This window comes from Xiphophorus maculatus, chromosome 24, assembly GCF_002775205.1.
Source record: "Xiphophorus maculatus strain JP 163 A chromosome 24, X_maculatus-5.0-male, whole genome shotgun sequence".
In the NCBI taxonomy this organism is placed as follows: domain Eukaryota; kingdom Metazoa; phylum Chordata; class Actinopteri; order Cyprinodontiformes; family Poeciliidae; genus Xiphophorus; species Xiphophorus maculatus.
In genome coordinates, this window is record NC_036466.1 from 10,749,361 (window position 1) to 10,774,776 (window position 25,416).

General features: G+C 40.2%; 2 protein-coding genes across 3 annotated transcripts in view; both read right to left on the minus strand.

Moving 5' to 3' along the window:
* Positions 1-66: 66 nt before the first annotated feature.
* On the minus strand, positions 67-16,144 carry LOC111607587 (NLR family CARD domain-containing protein 3-like). The gene is made up of 8 exons (XM_023329369.1): positions 16,041-16,144; positions 7,774-7,897; positions 7,231-7,304; positions 3,799-5,551; positions 2,357-2,536; positions 1,982-2,152; positions 1,293-1,445; positions 67-773 (listed from the first exon to the last, which is right to left on the minus strand). Exons 2-8 carry the CDS (start codon positions 7,887-7,889, stop codon positions 725-727), a joined length of 2,496 nt encoding a protein of 831 aa, XP_023185137.1. The 5' UTR covers positions 7,890-7,897; positions 16,041-16,144; the 3' UTR covers positions 67-724.
* Positions 16,145-17,465: 1,321 nt separating this feature from the next.
* LOC102228431 (NLR family CARD domain-containing protein 3-like) overlaps positions 17,466-25,416 on the minus strand; it is a 971,185-nt gene continuing 963,234 nt past the window's right edge. Inside the window, exons 4-9 of one of the 2 annotated variants that reach the window (XM_023329352.1) lie at positions 23,392-25,144; positions 20,672-20,851; positions 19,511-19,684; positions 18,800-18,973; positions 18,116-18,268; positions 17,466-17,596 (exon numbers count right to left, since the gene is read on the minus strand). In XM_023329352.1, the coding sequence (XP_023185120.1) occupies positions 17,590-17,596; positions 18,116-18,268; positions 18,800-18,973; positions 19,511-19,684; positions 20,672-20,851; positions 23,392-25,144 (2,441 nt within the window). In that variant the 3' untranslated portion in view covers positions 17,466-17,589. The remainder of the gene's footprint in view (positions 17,597-18,115; positions 18,269-18,799; positions 18,974-19,510; positions 19,685-20,671; positions 20,852-23,391; positions 25,145-25,416) is intronic. The other variant, XM_023329337.1, reaches the window with a different exon arrangement.

Consider the following 25,416-nt stretch of genomic DNA (forward strand, 5'->3'; position numbering starts at 1 on the left):
TGGAGGATTAAAATGAAGGTTTAGTTATTATATGTGTACACAGTCAGCTGCATAAAAATACACAAAGATTTTTAAAAAAACTTTATTTCAATAATGACGTAAAACTTCAAGATTTAGCTTTTACAATGAACATAAAATATATAAAATCTTTTTTTTTCCAGGTTCCACATGTTCCTGAAAACTGCTCTAAGATCAGAGTTTCTGTAGGACATCCAGTTCTAAACTGGTTAAACTGGTTTCTCTGATGGAAGCTGAAGTTTCTCTGCAGTTTCCAGTAAAGCATCTTTTTATCTGTGGAGCTTTGAGGAACATTTTCATGTCAGCAGAAGGAAGAAGCAGCAGAGAAAAGAGGTTTGAAGTGTCTTTCATGGCTTCAAAGCTGAACTGAAAATGATTCCCATGTTTCCATTCTCAGACCATTTCTGGTTCCAGGATGAAAATGAATCAGAGAGAAAAAAGATCAACTTTCCAGTTGAATCCAGTTCAGATCAAAACTCCATGAAGCCTCTAAATGGAGCCAAGTTTGAATTGGATCTTTATTGATCCAAAGAGACAAACAATATCAGACACTAAATGACAGACATGAGAATATAAACAGGAGGAAAACCTTGGAGGTCAGAGGTCATCATTATGATCCAGTCAGAGTCTCTTTAGACTCAAACTGCTGCAGCTTCAACCTCTGAGGATCAGCAGGACACTGAGACCATTTTCTACTTTACTGGGATCAGTCATAATTACGGTAAGCTCTAATGTAGACATCCTGTGGATAGCACCTGCAGAGAGAAGAAGGAAGGAGAGAGCAGATCAGTGAGTGTTTCCAGCCTCTCTCCAGCAGCAGTCAGTGACGCAGCACATCCACTAGATGGTTTCCAGGCTGCAGTCAGACTGATCTCAGAGCTGTGACCAAGATGAACCTGATCAGTTGTTTCCTGTTGAACTGAGAGAACAAACAGATCTGAGATCAGATCTGCTGCTGCCACAGTTTGATGGATGAGGACCACTGTCTCTAGACATGTTGGACGGCTGGACGCTGGAGTCCAGCTGGACTTCCTAGAGACATGGACACGGCAACAACACTTATCTTCACACCAACACAAACGCAGGAGCACAGCAAGCTGCTGCTCCTCTGATTGGCTGATTGCTGTCTCTGTGTCCAATCAGGAAGCCTGAACCATTCTCCTCCCACTGAGAAGCTGCAGCTTTACTGGGAACACTGGATCTTTGCTTTGATGCTAACTGGGTTTAGTTCAATATGCTGACAGCAGCTGGACTCACTACAAACATTTACTTACTTTAAAGTCTTTACAAGATTCTTCAGCTGCTGAACATCTGAATCCTTCAGGTTGTTTCCTCCCAGGTCCAGTTTTGTCAGACGGGTCGGGTTGGACTTCAGAGTTGAGGCCAAATAATCACAGCTGATCTTTGACAAACTGCAGTTCCACAATCTGAATAAAGAATAAAAGATGTGAGCTGAAGCCAACAGGATGCAGGTTAACCAGTCCAACAGAACCAGTTAAAGATTCTCATCAATATTAATGCCAACAAGCTGCTGCTTCAATAAAGACCTGCTGACTTCAGAACCAGAACCAGAACCAGAACCTGGTACTGGGTCATGTTGTGTTGGAGGATTTTAGTCAGTAAAATCATTCCAGGTTCTGATCAAAGTGTTGAAGCATCAATCATTGATTATTGATTTGTTCCTGTCAGATTCCAGGAATTCACTTTTCTAGACTGGGTTGAATGACCTTTGACCTGCTTCACATGAGGGGGATTTCTACACACTGGGGGTCCGAATGCTGTCCTGTTCTGACCTCAGATCAGCAGGTCCAACTCAGTTACACAGAGGGACTAAATTAAACTCTGGATCCAAGTCCAGGAACAAACTCAGAAAATATTTATTAGAACAGAAGAAATTAATTTGATTTATGATCAATTATATATAATTATTCACAGAAATATCAATAATTATATAATTACATACTTCAATGTCTCCAGTCTGCAGCCTTCAGTCTGTAGAAAACCACAGAGCTCCTTCACTCCAGAATCTTCCAGGTTGGTGTAGATCAGCTCCAGTTTTGTCAGATGGGTCGGTTTGGACTTCAGAGCTGAGAACAGAGAAGTCCAGCTGGTCTCTGACAAACTGCAGTCCAATCTGAATAAAGAATAAAAGATGTGAGCTGAAGCCAACAGGATGCAGGTTAAAACTGAAATATGAACAAATAAATAATAAAAATGATTTTATTCTGACATTTAAACAGGTTGTTTTAAAATAAAATATATCAGAATAAAAGCATTAATTAAACTAATGTTTAAAGTATGAATGAATAATTTTATTGTATAAATAAAGAAAACAAACCTCAGATTCTTCACTTTACTGACTGAACTCTCCAGGATCTCAACCACAGGCTTCAGATCAGAGTCTCCACCTCCATTTATGTAGATCTGATTTATTTCCAGTTCAGTCAGATCTGGGTTGGACTTCAGAGCCGAGGCCAAAACTTCACATTCAGCCTTTTGGAGCCAACAGCCACCAAGTCTGTGATTAGAGAAGAAATAAATTCAGTTCTAATGAAATCAATCTGGATCATAAACAGACTAAAATATGATAACAGTGATGTCATCATCTGATCAACATCTGATCTTCAATTTACTGAGTTTGACCCCACAGAGAATCTGTGCAGTTCCTGGTTAAAGTCCAGGTTCTGGTTCTGGTTCTGGTCCAGGCTTCATGTCCTCAGACCTTCAGCTGCAGTCAGATGTTGAAGATCTTCTATCATCTGTGAAGGAAAGTTCAGTTTTCTCTGCAGCATCTGATGGAGCTGCAGCATCAGAGCCTCAAAGGAGCTGAAGCAGCTGATGAAGAGGCTGACTGAGCTGATGAAGGAAACTACTGGAGATGATGGAGAGGAGGAGGAACTGCTCACAGCTCGGACTTGGACTAGACCGTGTGGCTCAGAGGAACAAAGGTTTGGATGTTAGAAGAAATTGTTGCTAAACTCTTAAAGAGTTGAAGACCAAAACAGAGCGTTTGGGTCCAGCAGCATTTTTCATGGTGAAGCAGTGAAAGTTCTCCAGTAACTAGAAGAGGCTGGGATGTCTAAAGAGTTGAAGCTCATGTCTCTCCAGGTCTTCATGGCTAACAGCTTCAACAAAAGCTGCAGATGAAGAGTTGATGAGGAAAATGGTTCCAGCTCTAGAAGCAGAGTTCTCAGAGCTTTGGGAGGATCTGACAGAAACTAGGACTTTTTCTGGAGCCAGACAACAATCACCACATTTTGCTCTCATTTACAAACTCAGAGGAAACTAGTGGGAGGAGGAAAAGTTGGTTCACTAAGTTTTTAACTGGTTTCCATGACAACAGCAGCAATTATTGGGGTTATTTTAAAGTGTCCATCAAACCTAAACAGTGATTTTATAATTTAAAAAAAAAAACAAAGATCCTAAAAGGAGTAGCGGCTCAATGAGTGAAGAGGAGTTTAAAGTGTAAAAGTCTCTCTGGCTGATTGGATCTTTCAGACAAAATAGATTTTTTTCTAGAGTTCAGGGTTTTCTATTCATTTAAACATGAAAACTGATAAAAAGTTAAATATTTTTAAAATGATCAAAATGTCTAAAACCAGAAGCTGCAGCTGTCCTGGATGAGCTGAATGTTTAGATGGTTGAATGGCTGAAATAGTCCAGAGGATGAAGGAAGAAGTTAAAGACCAAAAACATCCAGAAGCAACTTGAAGAAGAAGAAGAAACAGGAGGACAATAGAGCTGAATCAGCATTCACACAATGAAAACATCTGGACTCACCGAGCCTTTCTGCAGTTCCTCACAGCTGGAACCAGTCTCTGTCGTCCTGATTCTGATGTGTTGTACTTCTCCAGGTCCAACTCATCCAGAACCTCTGACATCTGCAGCATGAAGGCCAGAGCTGAACAGTGAGTCTCTGAGAGCTTCTTCCCTGAATCCAGCAGCCGTTGGATCTCCTGATAAAATGAGACGTCGTTCATCTCCACCAGACAGTAGAAGATGTTGATGATTCTGTCAGTAGAGATTCTATCAGTGTTCATCTCCTTCAGGTTGGTGATGATTCTCTGGATGGTTCCTGGACTGTTCTCTGTCTGACCCAGCAGATCTTCTAAGAGTCTCTGGTTGGACTCCACAGTGAGACCATGAAGGAAGCGGACAAACAGGTCCAGGTGGCCATTTTCACTGCTGAGGGATTTCTCCATGACTTCCTCCATGAACTCATCTAGAGATGTTTCTCTGTATTTTTCTCCCAGAAACGTCTTGATCACCTCTGACTTCCTGCTGGTGAAACAGTGGAGCATGTAGACTGCAGCCAGAAACTCCTGGATGCTCAGATGAACAAAGGAGTAGACGGAGATGTCGCACGTCCCTCTCTCTCTTTTAAACATTTCAGTGAACACTCCTGAGAACAACGCAGCATCTTTGATGTTGATGCCGCACTTTTTGAGCTCTTCGTCATAGAAGATCAGGTTTCCCTCCAGCAGCTGCTCAAAAGCCAGTTTTCCTAGAGACTCAATCAGCTTCTTGTTCTCTGGACTCCAGATTGATCTTGTCTTTTTTCCTCCATCATACTTTTCCTTCTTGATTGCGAAGTTAACCTCCAGGAATGCTATGTACATCTCAGTCAGAGTCTTTGGCAGTTTTTCTCCCTCTCTGGTCTTCATCACATCCTCCAGAACTTTAGCAGTGATCCAGCAGAAAACTGGGATGTGACACATGATGTGGAGACTTTTTGATTTCTGGATGTGGGAGATGATCCTGCTGGCCTTCTCTTCATCATCTCTGAATCTCTTCCTGAAGTACTCCTCCTTCTGGGGGTCAGTGAACCCTCTGACCTCTGTTGCCATGTCGACACACTCAGCAGGGATCTGATTGGCTGCTGCAGGTCGTGTGGTTATCCAGAGGAGAGCAGAGGGAAGCAGTTTCCTCCTGATGAGGTTTGTCACCAGAACATCCACTGAGCTGGACTCTGTAACATCAGTCAGGATCGGATTGTTCTTGAAATTCAGAGTAAATCGACTTTCATCCAGACCATCAAAGATGAACAGAACCTGGAACGTTTCAAAGCTGCTGATTTCTTTGGTTTTAGAAAATAATTTATGAATCAGTCCTAATAAGCTGAACTTTTCTTCTTTCAACATATTCAGCTCTCTGAAAGTGAATGGAAATATGAAATCAATGTTCTGGTTGGTTTTGCCTTCAGCCCAGTCCAGAGTGAACTTCTGTGTTAACAGTGTTTTCCCAATGCCAGCCACTCCCATGGTCATCACTGTTCTGATTGGTTGATCTCTTCCAGGTGGGACTTTAAAGATGTCTTCTCTTCTGATTGTTTCTTGTTTCCAGGATGCTGTTTCAATGTGTCTGACCTCATGTTCCTGGTTGACCTCTCTAGTTAACCCCTCTGTGATGTGGAGCTCTGTGTAGATCTGGTTCAGAACGGTTTGATTTCCAGGTTCAGCGACGCCTTCAGAGAGACTCTGGAACTTCTTCTTCAGAGACGCTTTATGGTCACTCTGACACCGAATATCAAAATCTGAAGAAAGAGACAAAGACAGGAGAGGAGACACTTCAGCTGAACATAAGGAAAACAATAATTTTTTGATATTCTCAGAGACAATTTGTGCATCAGCTTTAATGAATGAGAAAAAAGTAAATCAATAAATAAAAAGCCCAAATTTTATAAAAACTCTGCATGGTAAGAAGAACGAAAGTCACGACTGTAACTACGGTTCTATTTCATCCCTACTGACCGCCAGAGGCGGTGATTAAAGCACTGGATGACGATTACCGACAGAGTCCTGAGAAATCACACACAGAAAAGAAACAACCCCGAAAACATGCCCACCTCACTGGGATGATGATGAGCGCTGGGATAGGATCCCAGGTGAAAGGTGGCCCAGTTAACCCTGTAAAACCTAGCAAAGGTATTTGGGGATGACCAAGAGGCTGCTGCACATATAGCCTCCAGAGTGACCCCAGACACCCAGCATCTCACGCTCACAGGACTCGGTCAGGTCGAGCTGAAATCGCCACTCTTGACCCGTAAACCGACGAGCGAATAGGCCAGGAAACACGGCTGCACAATGTAACAAAAGCAAACCTGAAGCAGCTACGATAATAAATAAAGACAAGCCAGATATGGAGGCACAATATAAGAAAAAGCAATCCCAAAAACGGAAATTAATTGAAACCTTCAATTCATCCATGTGCTGAAGATGTTTGACCATCAATCTGCAGGCTCTCTGTTCTTCTTCATCACAGCATCTATTTTGTTGCAGTCCTTGTCTGCTCTGGTTTGGTTCTTCTCAAGTTTACCTTCTATCTCTGAATGTTTAAAGACGCGATCTGATAGAAGGTCATCAAGGAGCTGTTAACTCTCAATATTATTGGTGAATATTGTGATGAAAATATTGACTGATTAACAAACATTTTCATCACTTTTTTTCTCCTTTCTTTATCATCATCACCAAGTCTTCATCTCAGTCTCTAAGTTTTAGTTTCTCTGTTACCAAATGTTGGAATAAAAGACACAGCAAGTTTTTGCATCTGAGATAATAAATTAGCCATATGTCCTCCTGTATTGAAGTCAAATATGTTTCTAAAAACCTCACAGCTGGTTTTAAATATTCTGTAATTAAGATGAAACTAAGAACCTACAGCAGGTTTGAAGTCTTTAAGTATTTTAGTTTTTGAAGCAGATCAGCTTAAAGATGCTCAAGATAGTGAGAAATTATGTGGAATTGCCCTTTAGTCATTTTCTGAAAACACATAAAACACTTGAATAATATATTAATTGCTTAAAAGATTAAATGTCAAAATTAAAACCTGGATCTGCCCACAAATAATCAATTATTACACAACCATTATCTGATTGATGATCTCTTTATCCATCCTGTCTGCATTTCATTCCTCTGAACCCTGTGATGTCTCATCATATTGATCCTATAAAGTGTTTCACTAGAGCTGGTGGCATGGGTTATGGTGCAAAGCGACCCTTCAGAATAAAATTAATTGTTTATTTTTCTGAACAGGCTCCAATTAAATGAGGACCAAGTTAACCAGAGTCACCAGCACATGAGTTCCAGTTACACCAGCTGAAATAATTGATCACTAAAAGACTTTTAAACCTTGAATTTCCAAATCTCCACTAAAGACGTGGATCTGGTCCAACAGAGACGACAGGAGGCTCTGATTGGAGGAGTTCAGTCTCACCTGGAGAACAGCTGCTCTGATTGGCTGTCGGCCGTTCAGCTCCTGTTCTGGGTCTTTCTTCACACTCACAGCTCCTGTAAAGACATTTCTTCATCAGTGAAATATTTCACTATCAACAGGCTGGAGCTGAACATGTTCATGAAGGTCCACCACAAACTAGAGACCAGAACTGGGTCAGAACAGAACCTGAGATCATTGATGATCTCTGGTTTGAAGTTCTTCATTGTATCATATCTGGTATCATGACTGATACCAGTGTTCCCAGTCTGGAAGCTCCAGTGCTTCACTGGGTTTAGAGACAATCTGAGTCGTTGCTCCTCACATTGTTGGTTGTTTTTGTTTTCATGCAACATTTTCATCATTGATTCATTCAGACTTTCATTCAAACTCTGATTTACTGACCAACATCCTTCATGACTAACTTTAAATTAATATCTCAGAAAATTAAGTTACTGTTTATTAAAACACTGAAGATCAACCAGTTAATATCTTTTATTTTATATCTATAGATTCACATGAATCAGTTAGAAAATGGTTTCTTACTTTCTGTCTGATGGTTCAGGTTCATTACTGAAGTCTGGAGGAAGACCTTTGGACCAATCACTCCTCATAGATGGACTGATGGGTCCTGGAGGTTCTGCTCTGTCCTGATCTTCCATCTTCTGGCCTTTTGGAGAGAGAAACCAGAACCAGTCAGTCCAGTGATCCGGTTCCAGTAACTGTCCTGTGAAGCAGAAAGCTGGTTCCCATCATGTGTTCAGAGGATCAGAGTGAATCATTTGAATGAATGAGTGAACATTTCCTATGAACTAGTGAACTTATTTAGCTCCCAGTGGACTTGAACGCATCATGACTCTATTGTAGCTCTGTATGGAGGGAGTCAGTGAGCAGAAGGTTCTGAGGGAGCAGCAGCTCAGGTCGGGTCCACAGCTCTCCTCCAGACAGAACCGGCTCCAGCTGGGATCTCAGCAACATGTCAGCCTCTGTGTGCAGCTCAGCAGGATTTCCTCTCAGCTCAAGAGACACAAAGCAGCTTTCAGGGACCACAGCATCCAGCTGAGGTACCAGCTGGACCCACTGCAAGGAATCATGGGTAAACAGCTGCTTCAATAGGGGGATGAAGCCCCCAAACACTCAGCGAGGCCTGAAACATATTTAGTCTATTGATCTGATTGAACTTCAAAATAAAGAGACACATTAATGCAACTCTTTTAGTTAGAAACTAGTTTGTTACAACTGATCTAAAACGTTTGTGAAATTATTTATTTTATTATTATTGCTCCATTTAAAAGTTTTGTTATTTTTAGGGTTGAACCGACTGCAGTTTTCTGGCTGATCGATTCCCATTTTGCAGATACTGATTGCTAAACACAGCAACCTTTCAGGTAAGAGTCAGTCTGGATCTGGATGCATTTTTCCAGCAGAGCTTTGAGAGACAAAGAGTTTCTTCCTGCTGAAAGGAGCAACAAGAGGAAAACCTGGAAAAAGATCAAACTCAGTGAGGAGGAAGAGAGGAAATCTGTGGACGGCTTAAAGCCGGTTCTGATCCACAGACAAGAGAAACATCAGTTTCTGCTGAACCCCAGACTGATGAGGGACGGAGTGATGTGATTCACTTCCTGCTGATTTCAACAAGCAGAGAAACTAGTTTACAATGTTTTAGTTCTGCTTTTTAGGTTAAAACACCAGAGAGAGTCACTGCAGCAAGAACTGATGGACTGTAAAAGTTACATTAAGTTCTCAGTTTATTTAGGTTAAATCTGAAAAGTTCATTATTGCTCCACACAAACAGATCAGCTTTAGATGCTGCTGTCATGGTAGATCATAGCTGATCATTCACCAGGTTAACTGCGCAGTAACTGAGCTGTGTGTTTATAGTGTGTTCAATATTTCTCTTTTTGTTACTTATAGTCGCATAATGTAACCTCACTTAGCATCACTTTATAAGCAGCAACGTCTCACAATAAAGTTTTTCATTTGATCTAATTCCTTTCTAGATCAGGCCTTCAATAAAGTAAACAGAGCGCTGCTGCGGGGACCAGGCCCTATGAGAGCCGAGCGACCCAGGCCGAGGTGACTGAGGCCCCGGGAAGCCTCGGTGGGTTCATCGGTTAGAAAGGCTCCAGAGAGCCGAGAGACACGGAGGGACCCGGAGCGGCAACACTTACCTCTAGTAACAAGTCAGCAAGTTATTTCCATCCTGCAGCTCAAAATGGAGGCTGATCTGAAGGAGACCAAAGTTGGTTTCAGTTTCTATTTCCACAGGAAGTTACGTAACTTGTGTTTTCCTCTAGAGCCAAAGTTTGATTCATCTGAATAAACATTAATAGTTCAGTTAGATTTAACAGAGTGAAAAAACTAGAGTGAAGATGGAAAAGCTTCAGTATTTCTGTTTTGCTGTTAGTGAAGCAGATCTGAAGCTGAGCAGCTTTTTTCATGGATTCAGCAGAAAACCAGCAGAACAAACTGCAGTTTAACAGGCGTTTGATGGAGGATTATGAGCGCTCACTGCCCTCTGGTGGTGAACTATTGCAACTACAGATATTCCTCTTCATATTAATTACAGTTTATTTGATCTCATTTTCACTTTTATCAGGCCAAATCAAATCAGCTTACATTAATGTTAAATAAGAGTCACTGCAGGGTTAGTACATGCAAAATAAAACTTATTCTATAAAAATCCTCCAAAAACGATTCACTGTGGGAAATTTTGAGACTCAAGGCCTGAAAAAATATAAATAATAAAAATGGGTTTGAAATAAAATTTAATCACCTGCGATAGGAGCATCAAGCAGGATGAAAGCGGCTAATAGAGAAAAATTAAGTATAAAAAGTTAATGAAATTTAAATTATTAGTACTTAATATTACTTAGTTAATTGCAGTCTTTTGTATAACTGAATTAATCTGTAAATAAATGTATTACACATACAATATTATGCTGCTGCTGTTAATGTCATTTAAATACTTTTATCTGTTTTTAAAGACTGTCTACAGAAATAACAATATTATACGGTGGTGGTGCAAAACCTCAGCAGAGTTTAATTTCCTGCTTTTGAATAAAAGTTTCAGGAAGGAAACAAGAAAAGTAAAATTTATTATTTAATATGAAAACTAATTGAGAAAATTAACTCGTTTATATCGCTCTTAATGTGAAAGTACTCACAGGAAGTGAATGTGGTTTGTAAACGCTCTAACTTTATCAAGTAGTTGTAGTTACCATCTGGGTCCACTAGAGGGCAAAACCCGCCCTGCTCTGATAATAATAGTTCAGTTCGCGGCTCTGCAGCTAAAACATCAACATCATTCTGACTGTTTCCAGGATAATTTAACTTTTCAAAAATATTTTCCTACCTTCAGACCGGAAGCTCAGGAACTATTATCTAGAGCTTATAATTAAGTTGCAAGATGAACTTTGATGCATTTGTAATACAAAGAACTGCTTGAGTCAAAGAACATCTAGAAACACATCGAAGCAGAGAGAAACGCAGAGTTACGGCAGGTTGCTTTGAATTATGCAACTAAACACTTCAGCAGGTTGAAAACATATTTACACTAAAAAAAGAGATAAATATTATTTTTCTCAGGTTGAAATGAATCAGATTAAACTTTCTCTGTTTTAGGTCACTGAGGAACATTATTTCTTTTTTCTCATTTCCTCAGTTTTTGGTTGATTCACCTTGAAAGGAGAAGAATTATGTCTTTTACAGGCACATAATGTTAGCATCAGTTATAAAAAAATGCAAAATATATCAAATGCAACTTACATAATTGGACTTAGTCATTTAACACCTTGAAATTGGGTCTCTGTCTCTTTAAAAACTCCAGCTCTTTCTCAAACTCCGCCTTCAGGAAGTCATCACAACATGGTTCCTCTATTAACCCTTTAACAGTTTTTACCAACGTTGAACTGAGAAGCAGCTCAGCAGATCCACCAAATGTTTGCTAACTGCTGCTGGCTAGTCTGAAGGAGCTGAGTGTGGGAGGAGCTGCATCTCGGAGGCGGGGCTACGTCCACCCAGACATTTTTGGACAGCTGAACGGTTGCCGTGGAGATTAAATAATTTCTCAAACGTGCATGAAAGAATCAAGGTGTGTTTTTGATGAAGGAATAGCACTATAACAAAAAGTCACTTTTAAATAATACTGCCCTTTTAAAATATCAAACTTGGTTCAAATAATTTGAATTTCCTTCCACCAGTTCCTCACTCCCGAGCAAACTGGTGTAACTGGGTGAGTTTATAAGCATTTTATTACATTTCCTCACAACTTCCCATAAGACCAAGACAGAGAAAATGTACTTTAGTCGATTAAAGCCACCAAAATAAACTGTAATCTGGCCTTATGTTGCTTTTAGAGTAATGACTGAGTGACCTTTCAGCCCATTTTAGCACAGCAGCATCTTAACAAGAACTTTTGATAAAGTTTATTATAGTTGCACAAACATAATGGAACTAATCTGCCTCCAACTAATTCAGATGCTGTGAATTAACCAATCAGACGCTTCAAAAGCAATGACATCATCATTTTGGCTTTTTACCAGAGACTAAATTAGTTTAAATTAAAACTAACTGTCTTTTCTCTCATTATTAATTTCCCAAAAATAAGTATTTTTTTATAATCCATAAGCCATCAACCTTTAAGCTTGCATTAATTAATTTCTTATAAAGCTAGGCAAAATAAAGATGCATAAACATTAATGATGTTTTTTTAATTTATTGGCAGATTAATGTTTTTTCTGATACATTACATAATGACATCACTCTGGTTTGGCTGCTGTTCTCCTCTAAGTGGTTTTTATTTTACTTTACAGAAGTTTTAAAGCTCTCCCAACTTTCCTTCTAATGGCAGCAGGTTTTATTGTATTCTACATTAGATTTGATCAATAGCTCTCCAGGTTTTCTGAAGGTATTCAGAGGATTTTCTCACAATTTCTGTCCGGTCTTTGTACCGCAGCAGCGTTTAGTGTCGTGAAATAAAAGACAGGTGTAAAGTGGCAGGAACAAAGACGCTCAAAATGTCTAAACTCCAGCTTGTAATTTATGTCTTGATTTTCATCCAGTTTAACAGATGAACTCTGACCTTGCCCAGCCTTTTATGGCTTTTGTGATTTGACACCTTCGTTCGTCACACACAGAAACATGTACCAGCTACGTACCGAGACGATGCGCTCTGCCACCCATTTGTTGAGACCAAATCAAATAAACTAAGAAATAAACTAAATTCAATACGGCCCCCAACAGCAAAACTTTCTTTTTTAAATCACAGTGTTTCCATTAAGAACATTTAGTTTTGAAATTGTGTAATTATTTTGTGAATTGAAGGGCAGCTAATGTGGAAAAGCGTCTCTGTCGCCTGGATTTTGAGCTCATAGCATGAAATGCTAATAGCAGGGGTGTCCAAGGTGTGGCCCGGGGGCCGTTTGTGGCCCTCTTAAGGATTTTTGCAGCCATAATGGAGCAAATCTGGCCTCCATGTGACAATATTTTATTAACATTTATTCAAAAAAACCCCTACTGTATTGTTTTTACCTCTAAAATAAATATTTCTCAAATATCAATTGTTACAGCTAATCATGGATCCATTTAAGTGAATTTAAAGCAAGGACACTCTGCGGTCGGAGATTCGGATCAACTGACAAAACAGTTGGATTTTTATTTTGCAGATTTTGGTTCAGCTGCTAAATAAAAGCTGGAGAGTTTCTATTTTGGAAACCAGTGTAGAGTCTGAAAACTTGTTATATATTTAAAACTCAATAATACATCCAGGCTGAAGCCTTTGTGCTATGAGTGACCTACACATTCAACAGACTCAGGCTGCCATATACAGATAAACACCACAGCTGGGAGGTCCAACATATACAAACAGTGGTGCCAAACCACGTTGACATGTGGCAAGAGGAAGATGGAATCGAACCTACGCCCTTCCTATTACAAGACAACAACGCTACTCTCAGAATCTTGACTTTTGGATCCCACAGAGGAATGTTACTGACAACCTCAAAATATACTTCAGTTTTCCTGATTCAGCTCAATTCTTCCTCTAAAACCAGGTTCTGAGTCTCTGACGTCAGCAATTATAAATCACTGCAATTAATAAACATGATTTGATTTTAAAATAATTGGACATCATTTATTCTCCTTGTTAATTTATCATTTCTCTTTCATACGTTTTATTCATTGTTAGCTTTCAGTGCCTGCGATGGACTGGTGACCTGTCCAGGGTGAACCCCGCCTCTCGTCTGGTGACAGCTGGAGCTGGGCCCCACCGGCCCCCCTCACCACCCTGCAGGGATCAACGTGTTCAGATCATGGATGGAAAGATTTGATGGTAGATTGTCTCCCTTAAGACCTCACTGAAAACAGCTTCATAGTTGATGCCTCAACATCAACTGATTCTATCATATTGCTGACTATTTTTTCTACTTCTAACATAAACAGGTAAAGAAGTAACCTAGAAATGTTTTCCCAGCCCAGGCATCCGGTCCCAATCATCATCAGTTCTGATGATGTCACATGCATAGCGAGTCCGCTACGTCTTAAAATTGTAAGTCAGACTTTTTTCTTTGCCATTTTTCTGTACTCTTTAAAAGACAAATGTTCTTTTTTGTAGGTTTCTGTAAAGTGCAGTGAATGGGAATGTTCTGCCGTTGATCCTCACTGTTCTTAGGAAGGAGAAATGTCAGTATGTTTGCAATAATACTGGAATACTGTGATATTAAATTAAAACAATACTCTGTCCTTGGTTAAATATTTCTCACATTTCCTCTAAAGTGTACCTATTGTTTCATTGTACTAATTTTCATAAGCATGTTGTCTGCAAATTTTGAATGTATTGACAATTTGTACAATTCTGTAATAGTATATTGGCAATGTACTCTTGAAAAATGTAAATATATTTCAAATAAAATGTGATTTGTTATGCATGCCTGCATCCAACTCTATGACCAACATTCACCATCCGACCCGATGGAACTGGAGAGGTTCTGAAGGAGGAATGGCAGAGGATCCCCAAATCCAGCTGTGAAAAACTAGTTGCATCATTTCCAAGAAGACTCATGGCTGTACAAGCTAAAAAGGGGTTTCTACTGAGCAAAAGGTCTGAATACTTATGACCATGTGATGTTTCAGTTTTTCTTTTTTTAATAAATTTACAAAGCTTTCTACAATTCTGTATGTTTTCTGTCAAGAGGGGATGCTGAGTATACATTAATGAGAAATAATATGAACTTTTCTGAGATTAGCAAATGGCTGCAATGAAACAGAGTGAGAAATTTAAAGGGGTATGAATACGTTTCATTCATTAATTCACCAGGGACTTTGATTTTCCTCATTAAAACAAAATCAGAGTAAAGGAAAAACATGGATGTTTGAAATGTCCGTGATTGTATTCAGTGACTCAAATATAAAATACATAAAACAACTTTCCTAGCAAGTTGGCAAACAGCTGTGGAAATTATTGCTGTGATTCAACCAACAATTTTATGATTTTCTAATGAGCAAACATTTAAAACCAGAAAGACTCAGAAATGGAGCGATGGTCAGAAAGAGGTCAAGTTTTCCATATTAAAGAAAGTCCATAAAGTAACGCATTTGATCCAAAATGTCTGATTCAATCTGGATTTTCTACTGATAAAAGCCCAGAGAAATCCTCTCTGATCAATAAATTATTGACTTCATATTGAAATATTTTCCATCCACCATTCAGGAACCAAGATATCTCAGCCGGGCCACAAACACTCAGAACCTACTGGTACCAGTTTGACTCCACTATGAAACTGGGAGCAAACTCAGCTTGTTGTCTGGGTTACAGATGAAAACTCAGAGAAAATCAGAGTTCCTGATTGAAACCAGGTGCTGCAGCTCTGCATCACAACCAGAACCAGAACCAGAACCAGGCCCAGTTCTGGTTCTGGTTCTGTCCAGCAGCTCAAAGAGAGAAAACCCAGTCAGGACTGGAAACCAGAAGAATGTGGAGTTAAAACTCACCTGATCAGATCTTTGCTTCTCCTTCTGTTCACACAAACCGAGTCGGAACGAACTGGACCCGATTCTCCAGAACTTGAACCGGACCCACCTGAGGCTCCGCCCCCTCTCACAGCAGAGGTGTGTTGCTAATGAGAAGAATCCTGTCTGATCATCACTACCAGGAAATAAATGGAAAATAACAACCAGTTCACATTTCAGTTTAAAGATTATTTATGTTTAAACATTTCAAGATTTTTTTTCCATGACTATTTCATTAAATTAATAAAGATTTTCAAGTTGATCAGATTCAGTTTTATCTATAAAGACTTTTATAAAATAGCCAAAGCTGCACCAAGTTTCTGCTCAGCAACACAATAAACCACTAATAATAGTTTCTGCTTGTTCTAATCCTCAGCGCTCACGTAGCAGAGCTCACTTCATTTAAGCCTCCTGCCTCTGACTCCCCAGAGGATCCATCACTCTGCGTCTCTGAGGTCTGAGTCCGGGTCCAGAAAATTATCTTTACACCCGTCTGGCCCCCCGGCACTGCAGAACAGGACATTACCTGTCCAGATCGCTACAAAAAACATTTACAAAAAAACAGAAATATAAAATACAGCGGACCTAATTCAAACCTAATTCAACATTTATAAAGAATCCTATGTCCTTTTTTCTTGCACCCCTTCAAATAAAGTCTTACCAAATTTACTTCCTTGCAACCACATTGTTTTAAATAATATCACACCCTGGTTCACTTACACCTGCTTAGTTGTTTATGCTGTGGATTAATTTCACATTGAAACATTGTAAATAAAACATCAGCAAAACAAGAAGTGAACACTCACCTGATCCAGACGCTGCTCTGCTGCTGCATGGAGTCTGAACCGGTTCTGATCCAAACCTGACTAGAGCTGACACACCTGAGGCTCCGCCCCCTGACCCAGCTGAGGCTCCGCCTCTTTCCAGGTGACAATAAACACCTTTATTTTCATGTTTTCCTTTGTATGAGTTGAGCTGTAAAACTTTAGGTCATATTTGAACTTTTTCAGGTTTTTCTCAGTTTTCTGCTCATTTCCAACCAACATTTTATTGCAGGAAATCATTTCAGGAAGGAACCAGAAGATTCAGGAGTCTGGGAGATGAGACTGTAACCGACCTGAACACTGAGGCCCCAGAGCGCCCCCTGCAGGATCTGCTGCACCATTAACCAGACAGAAATGGCAGTTTTATACAAGTTATTATTCTAATTCAATAGCTGATTTAATTCATCGAGTTTTGATTGAAAAGATTGATTCTCATCTGTTTTATTAAAAAAACATCTTCAGTCTGAATACTGCAAAAATAAACTGCTGGCTAAATTAGTAGCTTAAAGCTGAAATCAACTTGAGATGTTTCTGCTTTTACTAATTTAAGCTGTGAAACTAAATGTGAAAACTTATAATACAGCAAAAACGGCATGGAGGATTAAAAGGAAGGTTTAGTTATTATATGTGTACACAGTCAGCTGCATAAAAATACACAAAGATTTTTTAAAAACTTTATTTGGTCGTTAAACATCCAGCAACCCACAATGCATTAGAAGAATTATGAAAATCAAACATGAACCAATCAGCACATTATCCCAGTGATTCTCTGAGGTTTGAATAAATCAGTAAAATCACAGTAAAGAGCCTGAAGTTCTCTAGAAAACTCAAAACATGAAATATGGAGTTAAAAAAGTAAAAACCAAAACAAACTGAGAGAAATTAAAGCTGAGAATCAATGATGACGTAAAACTTCAAGATTTAGCTTTTACAATGAACATAAAATATATAAAATCTTTTTTTTCCAGGTTCCACATGTTCCTGAAAACTGCTCTAAGATCAGAGTTTCTGTAGGACATCCAGTTCTAAACTGGTTAAACTGGTTTCCCTGATGGAAGCTGAAGTTTCTCTGCAGTTTCCAGTAAAGCATCTTTTTATCTGTGGAGCTTTGAGGAACATTTTCATGTCAGCAGAAGGAAGAAGCAGCAGAGAAAAGAGGTTTGAAGTGTCTTTCATGGCTTCAAAGCTGAACTGAAAATGATTCCCATGTTTCCATTCTCAGACCATTTCTGGTTCCAGGATGAAAATGAATCAGAGAGAAAAAAGATCAACTTTCCAGTTGAATCCAGTTCAGATCAAAACTCCATGAAGCCTCTAAATGGAGCCCAGTTTGAATTGGATCTTTATTGATCCAAAGAGACAAACAATATCAGACACTAAATGACAGACATGAGAAAATAAACAGGAGGAAAACCTTGGAGGTCAGAGGTCATCATCATGATCCAGTCAGAGTCTCTTTAGACTCAAACTGCTGCAGCTTCAACCTCTGAGGATCAGCAGGACACTGAGACCATTCTCTACTTCACAGAGATCAGAACCTGCAGAGAGAAGAAGGAAGGAGAGAGCAGATCAGTGAGTGTTTCCAGCCTCTCTCCAGCAGCAGTCAGTGACGCAGCACATCCACTAGATGGTTTCCAGGCTGCAGTCAGACTGATCTCAGAGCTGTGACCAAGATGAACCTGATCAGTTGTTTCCTGTTGAACTGAGAGAACAAACAGATCTGAGATCAGATCTGCTGCTGCCACAGTTTGATGGATGAGGACCACTGTCTCTAGACATGTTGGACGGCTGGACGCTGGAGTCCAGCTGGACTTCCTGGAGACACGGACACAGCAACAACACTCATCTTCACACCAACACAAACACAGGAACACAGCAAGCTGCTGCTCCTCTGATTGGCTGATTGCTGTCTCTGTGTCCAATCAGGAAGCCTGAACCATTCTCCTCCCACTGAGAAGCTGCAGCTTTACTGGGAACACTGGATCTTTGCTTTGATGCTAACTGGGTTTAGTTCAATATGCTGACAGCAGCTGGACTCACTACAAACATTTACTTACTTTAAAGTCTTTACAAGATTCTTCAGCTGCTGAACATCTGAATCCTCCAGGTCGTTTCCTTCCAGGTCCAGTTCTGTCAGACGGGTCGGGTTGGACTTCAGAGTTGAGGCCAAATAATCACAGCTGATCTTTGACAAACTGCAGAACTTCAATCTGAATAAAGAATAAAAGATGTGAGCTGAAGCCAACAGGATGCAGGTTAACCAGTCCAACAGAACCAGTTAAAGATTCTCATCAATATTAATGCCAACAAGCTGCTGCTTCAATAAAGACCTGCTGACTTCAGAACCAGAACCAGAACCTGGTACTGGGTCATGTTGTGTTGGAGGATTTTAGTCAGTAAAATCATTCCAGGTTCTGATCAAAGTGTTGAAGCATCAATCATTGATTATTGATTAGTTCCTGTCAGATTCCAGGAATTCACTTTTCTAGACTGGGTTGAATGACCTTTGACCTGCTTCACATGAGGGGGATTTCTACACAGTGGGGGTCCGAATGCTGTCCTGTTCTGACCTCAGATCAGCAGGTCCAACTCAGTTACACAGAGGGACTAAATTAAACTCTGGATCCAAGTCCAGGAACAAACTCAGAAAATATTTATTAGAACAGAAGAAATTAATTTGATTTATGATCAATTATATATAATAATTCACAGAAATATCAATAATTATAGAATTAAAATACCTCAATGTCTCCAGTCTGCAGCCTTCAGTCTGTAGAAAACCACAGAGCTCCTTCACTACAGAATCTCCCAGGTTGGTTCTGCTCAGGTTCAGTACTCTCAGATGGGTCGGGTTGGACTTCAGAGCTGAGAACAGAGAAGTCCAGCTGGTCTCTGACAAACTGCAGTCAAACAATCTGAATAAAGAATAAAAGATGTGAGCTGAAGCCAACAGGATGCAGGTTAACCAGTCCAACAGAACCAGTTAAAGATTCTCATCAATATTAATGCCAACAAGCTGCTGCTTCAATAAAGACCTGCTGACTTCAGAACCAGAACCAGAACCAGAACCTGGTACTGGGTCATGTTGTGTTGGAGGATTTTAGTCAGTAAAATCATTCCAGGTTCTGATCAAAGTGTTGAAGCATCAATCATTGATTATTGATTTGTTCCTGTCAGATTCCAGGAATTCACTTTTCTAGACTGGGTTGAATGACCTTTGACCTGCTTCACCTGAGGGGGATTTCTACACACTGGGGGTCCGAATGCTGTCCTGTTCTGACCTCAGATCAGCAGGTCCAACTCAGTTACACAGAGGGACTAAATTAAACTCTGGATCCAAGTCCAGGAACAAACTCAGAAAATATTTATTAGAACAGAAGAAATTAATTTGATTTATGATCAATTATATATAATTATTCACAGAAATATCAATAATTATAGAATTAAAATACCTCAATGTCTCCAGTCTGCAGCCTTCAGTCTGTAGAAAACCACAGAGCTCCTTCACTCCAGAATCTTCCAGGTTGGTTCTGCTCAGGTCCAGTCTTGTCAGGTGGGTCGGTTTGGACTTCAGAGCTGAGAACAGAGAAGTCCAGCTGGTCTTTGACAAACTGCAGCCCTCCAAACTGAATAAAGAATAAAAGATGTGAGCTGAAGCCAACAGGATGCAGGTTAAAACTGAAACATGAACAAATAAATAATAAAAATGTAGAAAATTAATTTCCCTGAATGTAAAAGAAACATGATGAACTGATTCTAACATCTGATCCAGTCAAACTGGTTTAAAGAGTCCAAACCAGCAGAACCAGAACATTTGATCAATAAAGAAACTGAAAGTTTTCTATCAGCCTGGATGAGTTGAGCTATTTCTGCTGGTTCCTGATCATCAGCTGGAGACCCGACTTGGTAACTGGATCAGAACCACTCAGTTTGTTCATTAATGGCCTTGGGTTCTTATTAAAGCTGCTGAAAGCCAATGGAGGCCATTATTTCCTAAGGAGACGTGACCTGATGAAGCATCATCACAGAGACGAGGCTCCAACCGACTGACAGCTGTCAGACTGAAGAGGACGGTTCCTCTCTGACCCGGCCCAACAGAACCACAGCTTCAGGACAAAGCTGAGGAACCTGCTGCTGCTGCAAACCTCACTTTCATTCATTTCATCTAGATTTGCTTTTCTACAATCAGTCATTTCTTAGATTTGGTCATTAATGATGATTTGAACTTGTCAGTGTTTGTGGCTCGACTCTGGAGGAACAACATTTCATTCTGGATGTAAAGATGAGAATCAGAAATGAGAAATAAAACAACCTGAATCTTTACCAAACCAAACTGAAACATCTCCATCATTAATTTACATCATTTGAATTATTTTACTCATTTTGTTCATCAGTAAAAAACATTTTAAAGAGAAAAACTGAAAAACAAAGTTCAATAATCTCAAAGTCTGATATAAGAAAAAAATAATATATAAGGTAAAAAGTTTTAGAGATTTTATTCTGACATTTAAACAGGTTGTTATGAAATAAAATATATTAGAATAAAAGCATTAATTAAACTAAAGTTTAAAGTATAAATGAAGGATTTTATTGGATAAATAAAGAAAACAAACCTCAGATTCTTCACTTTACTGACTGAACTCTCCAGGATCTCAAGCTGAGGCTTCAGATCAGAGTCTCCACCTTCATGTATGTAGATCAGATTTATTTCCAGTTCAGTCAGATCTGGGTTGGACTTCAGAGCCGAGGCCAAAACTTCACATTCAGCCTTTCGGATCCAACAGCCACCAAGTCTGTGATTAGAGAAGAAATAAATTCAGTTCTAATGAAATCAATCTGGATCATAGACTAAAATATGATAACAGTGATGTCATCATCTGATCAACATCTGATCTCCAATTTACTGAGTTTGACCCCACAGAGAATCTGTGCAGTTCCTGGTTAAAGTCCAGGTTCTGGTTCTGGTTCTGGTCCAGGCTTCATGTCCTCAGACCTTCAGCTGCAGTCAGATGTTGAAGATCTTCTATCATCTGTGAAGGAAAGTTCAGTTTTCTCTGCAGCATCTGATGGAGCTGCAGCATCAGAGCCTCAAAGGAGCTGAAGCAGCTGATGAAGAGGCTGACTGAGCTGATGAAGGAAACTACTGGAGATGATGGAGAGGAGGAAGAACTGCTCACAGCTCGGACTTGGACTAGACCGTGTGGCTCAGAGGAACAAAGGTTTGGATGTCAGAAGAAATTGTTGCTAAACTCTTAAAGAGCTGAAGACCAAAACAGAGCGTTTGGGTCCAGCAGCATTTTTCATGGTGAAGCAGTGAAAGTTCTCCAGTAACTAGAAGAGGCTGGGATGTCTAAAGAGTTGAAGCTCATGTCTCTCCAGGTCTTCATGGCTAACAGCTTCAACAAAAGCTGCAGATGAAGAGTTGATGAGGAAAATGGTTCCAGCTCTGGAAGCAGAGTTCTCAGAGCTTTGGGAGGATCTGACAGAAACTAGGACTTTTTCTGGAGCCAGACAACAATCACCACATTTTGCTCTCATTTACAAACTCAGAGGAAACTAGTGGGAGGAGGAAAAGTTGGTTCACTAAGTTTCTAACTGGTTTCCATGACAACAGTAGCAATTATTGGGGTTATTTGAAAGTGTCCATCAAACCTAAACAGTGATTTTATTTAAAAAAAAGACAAAGATCCTAAAAGGAGTAGCGGCTCAATGAGTGAAGAGGAGTTTAAAGTGTAAAAGTCTCTCTGGCTGATTGGATCTTTCAGACAAAATAGATTTTTTTCTAGAGTTCAGGGTTTTCTATTCATTTAAACATGAAAACTGATAAAAAGATAAATATTTTTAAAATGATCAAAATGTCTAAAACCAGAAGCTGCAGCTGTCCTGGATGAGCTGAATGTTTAGATGGTTGAATGGCTGAAATAGTCCAGAGGATGAAGGAAGAAGTTAAAGACCAAAAACATCCAGAAGCAACTTGAAGAAGAAGAAGAAACAGGAGGACAATAGAGCTGAATCAGCATTCACATAGGCCTGTCACGATAGCAAATTTTGCTGAGCGATTAATTGTCTCAAAAAATTATTGCGATAAACGATAATATTGTTTGAAGACCTTTTTACACTGATTTAATGGAAATGATGTAATAATCCATGTGATTTCCTGCCAAAGATAGATACACTTTATTTTCAAAAGAATATTTAACAGTGGAACTGATAAACAGAATAAACAAAACAACCAAAAACAAAATGGATTCTCAGTCTCCATTAACAAAAAATGTACTTGATAAAAACTAAACAACATAAAGCCAAAGTGTAAATAAAAACTGCATTCAACCAAAAGAGTGCAGATTATGAAGTCTGTATATTATGTTGCCCTTCAGTAATAATTAGATTTAAATAGAGAAGATGGGCACATCGACTACCTGATGCAATAGTTCACACTACATGATTTTTTGCTCCTATTTTTCCCCATACAACAATCTTAGACCTTTGGTCTTTTTAAGATTGTGTGGTGTGTTACGGTAGATCCTCGTTGCCGCTCCGATCTAAATCAGGGGTTTTTCCCCGACTGGGAGCTTTAACTACACCTGTTGAATGTGACAGGCAGCCAATCAGAAAGCGAGGATTCTCCTCGTGTTTTCTGAGGGGAAATTACGTCGGGGAATCCCAAACAGCTGACACGGCGCAACCCGAAGTCCAGCCGACGTGGAAACAACATTAATGTTTATTCAACATGCAAAGAATATAGAAATGACAAGGGGAGGAGTTGGAGCGAAATTGCTACCGCAGTTGATAAACCCGGTAACTTTTCAGCTGTTCTTCGTTAACGTGACGTAAATAGGTTATAATGATTTTCATTCAGTCAGGACTTTACGCTGACACTAGCCACATGCATTGCAGGTAGATTGTAGTAAAGCATTGATTAATGCCTGGTTTTAAAATTAGTTCACTGGACTTGTAGCCATTATTTTGTGCCCATTGTTGGACACCACACAGCAGGACCGAACCGATCGAACCGTTATACCTAGGATTTCTGTCGGCTAATGTGTGGTCTGTCAGGTTTTAAAAATGGGCCGACAATCAGCCGACAGCTCTAAGATCCTGTCGTGTGCGCTGGGCTTTACACTGAGGAAATGAGGAAGAGAGGGTCAGTGGAGAGCACCGGAGTTGAGCCTTTTTTCATTCGGTGTCATCAACAGAAAGAGAAAAAGGTCGGAAGAGAAGATAATGCCGATAATTGAAATGACGTCGATAGTTTTAATTTATCGTACGATTAATCGATTTATCGTTTATCGCGACAGGCCTACATTCACACAATGAAAACATCTGGACTCACCGAGCCTTTCTGCAGTTCCTCACAGCTGGAACCAGTCTCCATCGTCCTGATGCTGATGTGTTGTACTTCTCCAGGTCCAACTCATCCAGAACCTCTGACATCTGCAGCATGAAGGCCAGAGCTGAACAGTCAGTCTCTGAGAGCTGCTTCCCTGAATCCAGCAGCCGTTGGATCTCCTGATAAAATGAGACGTCGTTCATCTCCACCAGACAGTAGAAGATGTTGATGCTTCTGTCAGGAGAGATTCTATCAGTGTTCATCTTCTTCAGGTTGGTGATGATTCTCTGGATGGTTTCTGGACTGTTCTCTGTCTGACCCAGCAGATCTTCTAAGAGTCTCTGGTTGGACTCCACAGTGAGACCATGAAGGAAGCGGACAAACAGGTCCAGGTGGCCATTTTTACTGCTGAGGGATTTCTCCATGACTTTCTTCATGAACTCATCTAGAGATGTTTCTCTGTATTTTTCTGCCAGAAACGTCTTGATCACCTCTGACTTCCTGCTGGTGAAACAGTGGAGCATGTAGACTGCAGCCAGAAACTCCTGGATGCTCAGATGAACAAAGGAGTAGACGGAGATGTCGCACGTCCCTCTCTCTCTTTTAAACATTTCAGTGAACACTCCTGAGAACAACGCAGCATCTTTGATGTTGATGCCGCACTTTTTGAGCTCTTCATCATAGAAGATCAGGTTTCCCTCCAGCAGCTGCTCAAAAGCCAGTTTTCCTAGAGACTCAATCAGCTTCTTGTTCTCTGGACTCCAGATTGATCTTGTCTTTTTTCCTCCATCATACTTTTCCTTCTTGATTGCGAAGTTAACCTCCAGGAATGCTATGTACATCTCAGTCAGAGTCTTTGGCAGTTTTCCTCCCTCTCTGGTCATCATCACATCCTCCAGAACTTTAGCAGTGATCCAGCAGAAAACTGGGATGTGACACATGATGTGGAGACTTTTTGATTTCTGGATGTGGGAGATGATCCTGCTGGCCTTCTCTTCATCATCTCTGAATCTCTTCCTGAAGTACTCCTCCTTCTGGGGGTCAGTGAACCCTCTGACCTCTGTTACCATGCCAACACACTCAGCAGGGATCTGATTGGCTGCTGCAGGTCGTGTGGTTATCCAGAGGAGAGCAGAGGGAAGCAGTTTCCTCCTGATGAGGTTTGTCACCAGAACATCCACTGAGCTGGACTCTGTAACATCAGTCAGGATCGGATTGTTCTTGAAATCCAGAGTAAATCGACTTTCATCCAGACCATCAAAGATGAACAGAACCTGGAACGTTTCAAAGCTGCTGATTTCTTTGGTTTTAGAAAATAATTTATGAATCAGTCCTAATAAGCTGAACTTTTCTTCTTTCAACATATTCAGCTCTCTGAAAGTGAATGGAAATATGAAATCAATGTTCTGGTTGGTTTTGCCTTCAGCCCAGTCCAGAGTGAACTTCTGTGTTAACAGTGTTTTCCCAATGCCAGCCACTCCCATGGTCATCACTGTTCTGATTGGTTGATCTCTTCCAGGTGGGACTTTAAAGATGTCTTCTCTTCTGATTGTTTCTTGTTTCCTGGATGCTGTTTCAATGTGTCTGACCTCATGTTCCTGGTTGACCTCTCTAGTTAACCTCTCTGTGATGTGGAGCTCTGTGTAGATCTGGTTCAGAACGGTTTGATTTCCAGGTTCAGCGACGCCTTCAGAGAGACTCTGGAACTTCATCTTCAGAGACGCTTTATGGTCACTCTGACACCGAATATCAAAATCTGAAGAAAGAGACAAAGACAGGAGAGGAGACACTTCAGCTGAACATAAGGAAAACAATAATTTTTTGATATTCTCAGAGACAATTTGTGCATCAGCTTTAATGGATGAGAAAAAAGTAAATCAATAAATAAAAAGCCCAAATTTTATAAAAACTCTGCATGGTAAGAATAACAATAGTTGGGGCGTGCTGTGGTGGCGCAGGGGGTTAGCACGCCCCACGTTTGGAGGCCTTAGTCCTTGTCGCGGACGTCGCGGGTTCGACTCCCGGTCC

Excerpts from the sequence above, each read along its gene's own strand:
- LOC111607587 (XM_023329369.1), bottom strand. The coding sequence starts at position 7,889 with ATGGAAGATCAGGACAGAGCAGAACCTCCAGGACCCATCAGTCCATCT. Across the intron at positions 7,305-7,773 it reads CCTGAACCATCAGACAGAAA|GAGCTGTGAGTGTGAAGAAA; the intron begins GTAAGAAACCAT and ends ATGTCTTTACAG. Across the intron at positions 774-1,292 it reads AATCTTGTAAAGACTTTAAA|GTGCTATCCACAGGATGTCT; the intron begins GTAAGTAAATGT and ends TTCTCTCTGCAG.